The sequence below is a fragment of the Amphiura filiformis genome, chromosome 13, assembly GCF_039555335.1.
Source record: "Amphiura filiformis chromosome 13, Afil_fr2py, whole genome shotgun sequence".
NCBI lineage: Eukaryota > Metazoa > Echinodermata > Ophiuroidea > Amphilepidida > Amphiuridae > Amphiura > Amphiura filiformis.
In genome coordinates this window covers 24695889-24707906 of record NC_092640.1, presented here as the reverse complement: position 1 = coordinate 24707906, position 12018 = coordinate 24695889, and the positions used below count along the sequence as shown (strand labels likewise).

General features: G+C 39.6%; 1 protein-coding gene across 1 annotated transcript in view; it reads left to right on the top strand.

Moving 5' to 3' along the window:
* LOC140168146 (1-aminocyclopropane-1-carboxylate synthase-like protein 1) overlaps window positions 1-11781 on the top strand; it is a 39836-nt gene extending 28055 nt beyond the window's left edge. The window contains exon 13 of the mRNA XM_072191460.1: window positions 11318-11781. Coding sequence (XP_072047561.1) covers window positions 11318-11379 — 62 coding nt within the window. The 3' untranslated portion in view covers window positions 11380-11781. The remainder of the gene's footprint in view (window positions 1-11317) is intronic.
* Window positions 11782-12018: the final 237 nt, after the last annotated feature.

The window sequence follows — 12018 nt, the reverse complement described above, 5'->3', positions numbered from 1 at the left end:
ATGTAGGGAGTTTTACATACAGAGTACATTGTACATTGCGGTTTACATGTACATTGTGTAGTCCAGGTGGTACTGAAAATTTACATGTAGTTGAAATGTGACTGATCAATACAACAAAATTATATTGTTTTCACGTGGTCAATGTGATTTTACATGTGTCCAACACAGTAATTAAATAGCTGGTGCTTCTTTGCACTAATGTTCACTTAAAATTTGGTGACACAATTTTCAAAATTTGTTTTGAAATCAATTGGCTCACAGAAATACATGTGATTATTGTGGGAAAAAGTGTCCAAAATTTCACTAAACATTCCACATAACTTTTGTGTGGTTTCATAAGTACATGCATGTGAAATAGACATACAAAAACACATGTACTATTTGTAGTTTTTTCAGTCAAATTATCCTAGCACAAAATCTTGCAGATGAGCTGGGCGCTGACGATTTCTCATTGGGTTTCGTCGAGCTGGTACCTGCGCTGGTACTGGAGGATTTGCTGGTGGCTGTTGCTGGTCATCTTCAGGGAGATCATCATAGGGATCAGGGTCAAAGTCTGATTGGGACACAGAGTCATTGCTATGATGCTTAAGACGTTTGAAGAATGATGCATTGCGTGTGACTGTTGCACCATTTCTGCTTGCTGTGATCATACAGCCATTTATCATAGTGATCTGAGCTGGTTCACTGTGATATGGACTGACTGCATTGGGAATGATGCCTGTGCGTTTGACTAGGACAACATCTCCAATTTGGAATTTAGTCTTTCTGAATGTCTTGTGTTTTTCGGCATTGCGTTTCATGCGTTGTTTCTCTTTCTTATCTTTGTGTATGACACTTTTGTCAAGTGCAGATTGCTTTACAGTTATAGTCTCTGGTAAGCGTGTGCGATAGTTGTGTTGGAAGAGAAGGGTCGCTGGGGGGACACCTGTTGTACTGTGAGGCGTAGCACGGTAATTGCGAAGGTAAGCGTATAGTGCTTGCTTCCAAGGGCGGTTCTCTTCTATCGCTGTTCTGTACAGTTTCTTGAGATTCCTCATCATTCTTTCAACCTCACCGTTGGCTTGGGGCCAGAGGGGAGTGATTTTACGATGCTTGAATCCGATGTAGTCGGCGAATGCTGCGAAGTCTGCACTGTTAAACGGTGGACCGTTGTCTGTGCGAACAACTTGCGGACTACCGAAGGTGGCAAAAATTCTGTCTAGCTTTGGAATGACTGATCTTGCGCTGGTGGAACTTACAATGTCCACCTCTGGATATCTACTGTAGTCATCGATGACAACGAGAAGGTAATCTCCAGATGGAAGATCTTTGAAGTCGATACTGACATGTGTCCATGGGGAGTCAGGGAGTTCAGTCATTTTGAGCGGTTCATGTACAGCTTTCGCAGGTGTAGTAACTTGACAGGGAAGGCACTTTTCTACTGTGGTTTCAACCATATTGTCAATGCCGGGGAACCACACTTTTTCACGCAAAAGTTGTTTAGTTTTTACAATGCCTTGATGGCCTTCATGTGCAATGTTGATGCGTTGACGAAGTTCGCGTGGTAGCACAATGCGATGATCGCGTAAGAGTATGCCATGTTCCGTGTCAACAGTCAGATCATTGCGCAGTTTGTGAATGCTTTCAAACTCTTGGATCTGATCTGGTGGTACTTGTGTGCGCGCATGATGCCAATTACCAGTCGTAACTGCAGTCATGCACAGTTGCAGTAGCTTATCTGCTTTAGTGTTGTTCTGTATCTCTTCTAGCGATATGGACTTGGGAACTGCATTGAGGGATACCATATTGACATAGTCTTCTGCTGATGTCTTATGTATACTTTCTGGAAGTGGGTGTCTTGATAGGAAGTCAGCGGGATTGTTCTTGCCTGGCTTGTACAGTAGCTGGTAGCTGTATTCCTGAATTTTCATCAACCAGTGCTCTATGCGTAGCGGTGGCTTTGCTGCTGGATTGTTGAACAAAGTGAGCAATGGTTTATGATCTGTGATGACTTGAAACGTGCTTCCATAGAGAAATAGACGAAAGTGTCGAATACCCCAAGTTACCGCAAGTGCCTCGCGTTCAATTTTGCGAATAGCGTTGTTCTGTAGGAGTTAGCGATCTGCTTGCATACGCTACAACATACAATGACTGATCTGTCATGCTGTGCTGGACTAGAATGGCTCCAAGTCCAACGGGCTTGCATCCACAATAACTTCCGTTGACTTTTGTGGATCAAAGTATGACATTGTTTCTGCTGCAGTTAGCTTGTCCTTGATTTGCTGAAGTGCGTTCTGGTGCGTATCAGTCCATGTCCAGATAGTGTTGTCTTTAATGAGTTGGCGCAGTGGCTCAGTTAGCGTTGCAAGATCTGGAATGAAGCGTGCGCAGTAGTTCACCATACCGAGAAGACTGTGGACTTCCTCTTTGCTCTGAGGTGCAGCAGCGTTGGTTATTGCAGATACTTTCTTTGGATCTGGCTGTATTCCTGTGTCTGTAAACACATGACTGAAGAATTCAATTCGTCGCTGGAACAGTTCACATTTGCCGCGGTTGAGTGTCAAGTTCTTTGTGCGGAGACGTTCAAAGCAAGCTTCAAGATTAGCAGCATGCTCCTCTTCTGTGTGTCCGAACACAAGAATGTCATCGCTTATGTTCAGGACTCGTTGAGTCCTCCTAACGCAGATTGTATTAAGTTCTGAAATTGTTCAGCAGCTGAACTAACTCCAAAGTTCAAGCGTTTGTAGCGGAACAAACCAACATGACTGGAGAATGTTGTGATGTATCTTGATTCAGGTGCCAACTCCACTTGATGATAGCCTGAGTTTAAGTCAAGCTTTGAGAACATAACAGCGCCATTGACTTGTGTGACGATGTCATCAATTGTTGGTGTCACATGTCTCTCTCGCTGTATCGCTTTGTTAGCGGATCTCATATCAATACAGATGCGTATCTCATCAGGCTTTTTGGGCTTTGTGGACGATTGTTAATGGGGAGATCCACGGTGTTGGTTGAGCCTCAGCAGGTTCAATAATGTCAAGGTCTTGGAGTCGTTGCAACTCAGCGGCTACTTTCTGTCTTAAGTGAAAGCGGTATGCGTCGATCTTGGCTGTGCGACTGGCTGTATACTGGTATCGATGTGCAAAGTGCATTTTGCATCCTTCAGTTGACCAATACCGGTGAATCTATCATCATATTTATGCAACACATCTTCACTAAGACTACTGGCAATACTGTAGGTTATTGCAACAAGACCGAGTTCCTTTGAACTGCTGAAGCTTAACAGAGAGTCCGTTCCTCTGTCACCTTTTATGACATACCAAGTTGTCGCAATCTCCACATCATTGTATGCTGTCTGTGATGTAAAACTGCCAACAACATCTAGTGGTGCCTTGCCACCATAACCATAAAGTGGTCTGTCATCATGACTTTTTTCTAGCTGTGGTCTGATTTTCAAGTTCTTGAATGTTTCTGTGCTCATGATGTTTTTACCTGTACCAGTGTCTATCATTACATTCAGTGTTGATCCTTGTGTTTGTATGTTTACTCTAGGTTGTTTATCTTCAGTAGACGTAATTCTAAACGCGTAGTCTTCTTCAGAGTCTGACTTGTTACTGCTAATAGCTGCAGCACGATTGTTTGGCTGTTTCTTTGCTTGTTTACATACTTTAGCGTAATGATTCATCTTACCGCAAAAGTTGCATTTTTTCCCTTTAGCTGGGCAATCACCAGTGTGTGGGTACTGACCTCCACACAAGTAACAACTGGCGGGTGGCTTTGACTTGGGTCGTTGCGTTTGTGGGTTTGACTGTGGCTTGTGCTTGGGCTTGATTTTGTGTCGCACTGCTTTGACGTGCTCCGGTTTGGGCGTATCTATTTGCTTAACCTGTGCAGCAGCGGTTTCTGCTGATCTAATCTGATTGACGGCTTTTTCAAGTGTTAATTTGTCAATGTATTAGACGTTGCTTCATACGCGTATCACGTAACCCAACAAGGATGATTCTATCCATGATCAGGGATTCCTTCAGTGCACCAAACTCACAAGTGTCAGATAACAGTTTAAGATTTGTGGCAAATGAGTCGATGGACTCACCTTCCTTGCGCATTCGCGAGTTGAATATGTAACGCTCGTACACTACGTTCTTCTTCGGTGAGCAGAACGCTTCAAATTTAGCTAATACTGGGGCAATCTTCTTGTCATCACCGACGGTGGCCCATGTAAATGTATTATAAGTGTCTACTGCTTCCTGTCCAATTACTGAAAGAAGTGTAGCTACTTGTGTTTCATCTGGCTGGCTGATACAACCAGTGGCAAGTGCAAAGTTTTCATAGCGTTGTTTGAATTTTAGCCAACTTACGGCAAGGTTAGTTGCTGTCATATCCAGCTGTGCAGGTGCTGGAATATTGAAAGTTGCCATTGTTAATATTTGTTATCTGGAATCCGTTCTCTCGTCGCCAATATAATGTAGTTAATCAGACACACAAATATGATGTTGTGACTCAGAGACATGTTCTTATTCTTGAGTGCCGTTTCACACAGGGTTGACATACTATCTTAGATTAAGTTAGATACATAAGGTTGACATCCTGATACATTAATATCAGAGGGTGTAAGACACTACACTGTGGTCCTTGAATTTGGAAACACCTTGAAAGTCCTGGAAATTTGCACAAGGTCCTTGAAAGTCCTTAAAAATTAGAATGTTACCTAAAGTATAATTTTGACAAAATTTGGAGAGGAGCTGTCACTTAATACGCAGCTTTTTGTGTTGTGGTGAGTCCTTGAAAATCATGCTTTTGGACTTTGAAACTCCTTGAATTTTAAAGGCTTCAAGGTGCGAGAACCCTGATGAAACGCATTCCTGGGATGCATTTCAATGTGATGATCTTTTGTGTGTGAGCAGACGGCATCACATCATGAGCGCTCTACACGCACACAGCATCGTGCCATGATCGCTCTACATGCACTATCACCCCAACACACATAGGGCCTGCACTTTGGCTCGACATTTGAAAGGGGCGTGAATTCATTTTTGGATACGCGCCTATTATAATTAGGTAATACTCACACACATTCCCTATATGTATATACATGTACCACATGTAGTAAATCTGTCTGCTTTATCTGTATTGTGACGTTCTTAAGCAAATAGTTAAACACGATTTCATCAAACATTATAACAATAGCTCTTTTACAGTGTGCAATCATCCAGGGCAATAATTGGGCAATAATAGAGGATGTGCGTGAAATTATTGATTGGCTCCATACAAAGGATTTGAACCGGTGTCCTTCACCGTAATCATGGCGCAATGCAGTGCATTCAATCAAGCGTTGTCGTCAACCTATTTGATCGTATAGTGCATTTGTTATGTGTGTGTGACGAGCTGTCGCGGTAGATTGCAATAGCTTGTAATCATGGTTTTGTTGAATGAATTTGAGTACTCCGCCATATTTACAGTATGATACGTCATAATCTAGGTGATTATTTGCATTGGATGTCTTGAATACGCTGGCGAAGTTGTGTAATAATCGGATTAATGCTATAACAGTAGATGAATACAAGGTTTGAATATATCGCGTTGCAAAGCCCCATTCAGTGATCCCAGCGAAAGTGAAAAAAAAATCAAATTGTTACTTTTATAAATTTTTTTAATGAAAAAAATGGGCAAAAAACCCAAGAAAACGGCAGTATCGACGAAGTTGAAGCCCCATTGAAATACATGTAGCTAATTTATATATAGGCCTATTGTCAGTATATAAATTACAGATTCACGTAAATGCATTATTTTTGTCTTAAATAGGCCTACTCGGCTTTCGGCTGAACCACTAGCAGAAGATACCAAATTGATGTTTTATGACCTTTGAAATTCTTTTTGTTGCGAGTGACATGGTCAGTTCAATTCACGCCGAGTGTCCTTGACAGGTTTGACTCTGCTTCAGTGGTCATGAAAGAATTCAAAAGATAACCTCTGCCCCACCAATCCCAAGCAATTGTCTGAAACTGCTCTTCGGATGATGTATCATAAGAACTCAGTCGTCAAATGATGATAGTCATATAATGATCAAAAGATTATTACCGACTATATCTTTGAAGACTGAGTTCCGCAGTCTAGTACAAAATCTGAATTTTGATGATTTTTACGATCGTCCGGATGAAAAAATCACTGAATGGGCCGTTAGTACCCTCCTCTTCTTACCCTGGCAATATGAATCAAAGAAAAATAAAGAAAAATTAAATAAAACAAGAAAAAAGTCAAAGAAAAGAAACAATAAAAGAAAAACAAATATGAAAAGTTCGAACAATATTTGGTATATAAAATTAATGTGACCGTGATGAGGCTCGAACTCACCACCTTCCGATTTAAAGTTCAAGCGCTCGTGTACCAAATTCTGATGCCTTACCAAGTGAGCTAGATGCTCCTGAGATAAGAAATAAAAATAAAATAATACACTGTATACCTGCTTGTGTCGGTAATTGATTTGCTCTAATTCCATAATGGTACAGTGCAACAGAGCAAAAATGCCCAAAATTTAAAAGCTATATAATTTATGAACAATATACACTACACATAAAAATACTAATACAAGGGAATTTCAACATAAGAATCCAAACAATTAAGTACCAACATGCACAGCTTTGTCAACAACATTTGGGTTTTTAACAAAATGTTATCAAACCTCTACTGTGATTGGCAGCTGCACACGGCATCTCTTTGATAGTTGATAATGGCCATCCATTCAGCAAGTGGCTACTAACTGACCTTGACAGGCTTGAATGAGCACTGTCATCTGCTACAAAACCATGACACTCCAGGACCTGGTCACTCCATGATCCAACAGAGAGCACAGTTCTTTGACAATGGAGTGAAATTATTGATTAAAAGTACAGCTCCTATGCGTGTGTATAGCAAAAAATTGGAATAGAATGTTTGGAATCATGTAACTAAAATACTAAATGCATTCTGCAAAATGTGCTCTGACCAATATATAAAGCATTTCATTAGCTTTAATTTGACATATTGTTTGACATGTTTGGAATTATGGTAAATCATTAAATAAAATATTTATTAATTATATGCATATTTTCTCTGACAGAATTGTAGGATTTGACAAGAGCCATCTTTCTGTAAGTTTGATTCTTATAACATACCGGTATCGTATTGCGTCCCCAGTTATAGTTGCAGAAAAAAATACGCGTGCAGGACACACATACGCACACACCCCCCCACACACCCAGAGGAGTGTACCGTTTTACAATCATATAACATTCATTGGCGCTAGTAGTAGTATATTCCAATTTTCTTTGCTTTACCTCACTTGTTCTGCTCAAAATTAAAAGGGGACATATCTGACAGTAAAAGCATTTTTATGGAAATTATGTTTAACTATTTGCTTAAACAGCACAAAACAGATAAAGCAGACAAATTTACTATACATAAGCCTATACATGTATGGTATGCCAGGGACTGTTTAAGAATATATCATTTACTTCGAGGACTGTTATATATCAAAAATGTGGAAAATATCAAATTTTAATTATTTGTCATAAAATTTGTATTATATCGTGAATTTCAAACAATTTTTTTCTTTATTTTTCTTTGATTTATATTGCCAGGGAAGGAGAGGAGGGAACTAAAGGCCCATTAAGTGATTTTTAAAAAATTTTTTTTCATCCCGACGATCGTAAAAATCATTAAAATTCAGATTTTGGATATTAGACTGCGGAACTCAGTCTTCAATGATAGTCAGTAATTTTTATTTTGGACATTATTATGACTATCATTTGAGGACTGAGTTCTTATGATCCGAGGAGCAGTTTCAGACAATTGCTTGGGATTATTGGGACAGAGGTTATCATTTGAATTCTTTCATGACCACACAAGCATAGTCAAACCTGTCAAGGACACTCGGCGTGAATTGAAAGACCATGTCACTCGCCACAAAAGAATGTCAAAGGTCATAAAACACCAATTTGGTGTCTTCTGCTATCTAAAGGCGTATGGCTGATTTTGTACCTTTCGTCATTGTCATAGATGTGCTAACATAGCTTGCCAGTGCAGTGGTTCAGCCGAAAGCCGTGTGTCTAAGACAAAAAATAATGCATTTACGTGAGTCTGTAATTTATATACCGGTACTGACAGTATATAAATTAGCTACATGTATTTGAATGGGGCTTCAACCGTCAATACTGTCGTTTTCCTGTTTTGTTTTTTTGCCATTTGTTTTTCATTAAAAAATTTATAAACGTAACAATTTGATTTTTATGCCTCCACCGGAGGTATTATGTTTCCTGGTTGTCCGTCCGTCCATCCGTCCGTCCATCCATCTGTCCGTCCGAGCTTGCAGGTGCAATTTCTCGGAACTGGTAAGATGTACAGTGATGCAATTTGGTGGGGGGATGGTCGTTGGCGGTCTTCAAATTCCAGTAGGTTTGGTTAGTGGGTCAAGGTAACCCACGGTCATCTAGGGGTCATCTGAGGTCAAATTAGCAAAAACCGTCGTATGGGCATGAACCTTGGGGTACAGAGATGCAATTTAGTGGAGGGATGGTCGTTGGCGGTCTTCAAATTCCAGTAGGTTTGGTTCGTGGTTCAAGGTCACTCAAGGTCATCTGAGGTCAAATGAGCAAAAAACGCCGTATGGGCATGAACCTTGGTGGGTACTCTAAACATTTAGAACCAAATTTTTTGAAGGTCATTTTGGGGTCATCTGGGGTCACATAGGGGTCATCTGAGGTCAAATAACTTAAAACTGTCGTATGGGCATGAAACTTGGTGGGTATACAGTCAACATTTAGAGTCATTGTCATCTGAGGTCAAATTACTAAAAACCGTCATATGGGCATGAAACTTGGTGGGTACATTCAACATCTCAGTCAATGTGGAGGCATTGCGGCCGACGCTTTGCGTCGAGAACCGCGCAAGCCGAGAACCGCTCTAGTTTTTTCACTTTCGCTGGGATCACTGCATGGGACTTTGTAGCGCGGATTATTCAAAACTTGTTTTTACCTACTGCTATATAGTATTAATCCGATTATTACATAACTTTGCCAGCTTATTCAAGACATAGGTTATGTAAGGGATAAACTGTACATGGGTATAGAGGCCCTGCATGCTTTTATCGATTGGCTCCAAACAAAGGATTTGAATCGGTGTCCTTCACCGTAATCACGGCGCAGTAGTCAACAGTCCATTCAATCAAATGTTGGCAGTGTGCGAGACGAACGATGTATAAATCTAGAGGTCACTTCATCACTTATCATGCTTATTGTAAAAAGTTTGTCCAATGCATATACTGTGTGTATTGTTCCCGGGAATTGTCAATGCAGTCAAGCAAACAGGTAGGCCTATTATATTTTGAAAAGGCCGCTATAGTATATTCACAGGGGTGTCTTGAATGGCCAATCATATGGGACATAATCAAATTGCAGTGACTGCTTCCTTTGTTACCACATGTCAGTCATCTTGTGATTATTGGACCATGTAAACCTGCAAAAAAGCGAGACAAAGTGCTGGCCCTATGCTTACAAGAAACATGCTCCCTATGCGATCGTTATCCTCGATGTGGATTTGACTGCTGTGTAATGCACATCACAGGAAATCGCATTGAAATGCTTTGATGCAGATCCGGTTCTCATGTGGAGTCATTCATTGTTAGAAATAAGGCCAAAGGTCAGAGAAAATCATCGTAGCCCCACTGTAACCTGCAGTCCATTATATTTTGATACTAAAGTTAGCAAAACAGACTAAATGCTAACTTTAATTTAAATCCTTCCCTGCTAATGGCATATTACCTGTTGTTGATTTGTGAGTCTCAAGTCTTAGAAAGTGTCACAAAATGTGGACCAGTATAACATTGAAATCTTTAAGGGGGTACTACACCCCTGTGGTAAATTTGTGACTATTTTTGCATTTTCCTCAAAAAATAATAACACACTGGTAACAAAAGTTATAAACTGCTCAAATAAAGAAAGTCCGCAGTCCTGTAACCCGTTCTACATCAAAACCTGATTTTGTTATGACAATTTGATTGATAAAGTCGTGTGCAGAATCTTGTTAGCTCCAATTTGATACCAAATTTGGTACCCAAAACTCTAAATTCACAGAGATTGATACCTGTATATGAAATTTGGTGCATTTTCAAAAGTTGCAAATTAAAAAGCGGAGCACGCGGATCTGTAGGTGAATGGCAGAATACGACCATTAACATAGCCGAAACAACCGCTTGGTCATATCGATCGCATCGTGCCTAGTATTCATCAGTAAAGCACTGTAACAATCCATGCGTTTTAAATTAACAATTGAATAAAGCGCGCACCGGATAGTCGACATTATGGGTTCATCGTGGGCAAACAAGCTTGACCACATTGCCACGCTAAGCAATTTCGACCGTGTGTATCGTTTTGATTTGCAACTTTTGAAAATGCACCAAATGCCATAAACTGGTATCAATCCTTGTTACTGTTGAGTGTTTGGTAGTAAATTTGGTATCAAATTAGAGCTAACAAGATCCTGCACACGACCGTATCAATCAAATTGCCATAACAAGGTCAGGTTTTGAAGCAGGACGAGTTACATGACTGCGGACGTTCTTTATTTGAGCAGTTTATATATTAGTGAGCAAGGAATCCAATTACTACACTGAAATTTAAGTGACTCAAGACAAGCGGTTCAGTATATATGATAGGAAACGAGGTACATCCTAGCAGTACCTTATTTCTTATCATAAATAACAAACCGCTTGTCTTGGGTCACTGAAATTCCAGTGTAGTAATTGATTCCTTGCCCTATAATATACATAACTTTTGTTACCACTGTGTTATTAGTTTTTGAGAAAAATGCAAAAATAGACACAAATTTATCGAGGGTGTAGTACCCCTTAAATGCTTGAAAATTATGGTACATAAACCTTTACTACGTCTAAGTCTTAACCTATGTCTTTTTTTCCAATCCTTTGCTCATAAGTTTAGATGTTGAAGTCACAGGTACAAAATGAAAACGTTTCTAAAAAGAGTTCTAAATTTCCAAGTTTTTTGTCTACAAAACTCAAAAATAAAACCTAACAATTATGTCACATGTGTGATATTAACTCTCTTCACACGGGTGTCGAATGCAGATGACATGTTTCAAATTTTGTTTTAAAAATTCAAAAATTTCAGAAATGTAAATTTTCATGACCACATTTGGAATCAGCATGAAGAATGCATTAAAATGAATACAAACAAGCCTAGTATTGGTTCAGAAAAAATATCTCAAAGCTGGGACATTTTATGTTGAAGCCTATGGCTAGCATGCAGAGCATTAATAGTTTTGTTAATTTGTTTTATTTTATATGCAGGTATGGAGAGAATAGCCAAGGTGTGCCAGGAGATACAGAAAAGTCAAAGTCAAGCAAGTTGAGGATGTATGGTGCATTTTCTAAACAGTGAACTGAAAACCAAAGAGAAAATTGAAGTCAACCGAAATCTTCCTTCGGAATGTGGTTTCTGGTTAATATATAATAATAATAATAATAATGCATTTATAATGCGCCATCTATCTAGACAACCTATTCCGAGGCGCAAACATTGAACAATTAAAAATTAACACACAATTATAAAAACAGTCACATATAGAAGTCAATTGTCATAAGCAATCTTAAACAGATGAGTTTTTAAAGTCTTTTTGAAAATATCAAGTGAATCACAAATACGCCGATTTAAAGGAAGCAAGTTCCAAAGTGCAGGTGCACAAGCATTGAAGGCCCGGTCGCCAAATGATGAAGAAGTCCGTGGAACTGAAAGAAGATGCTTATCCGATGATCAAAGGTTACGTGATGGAATATATAAATTCTGTTCACTGATATAAGAAGGTACCATGTCATGGAGCGCTTTCCAGGTGAGAAGAAGGAGTTTGAAATGAATGCGATACCGAATTGGTAACCAATGCAGACGTTGTAAGACGGGTGAAATATGGTCAAATTTTCTAGTCCTTGTGAGCATGCGTGCAGCAGCATTTTGAGCCTGTTGAAGTTTATTGAGTTGTCGTTTCAGTGATTCC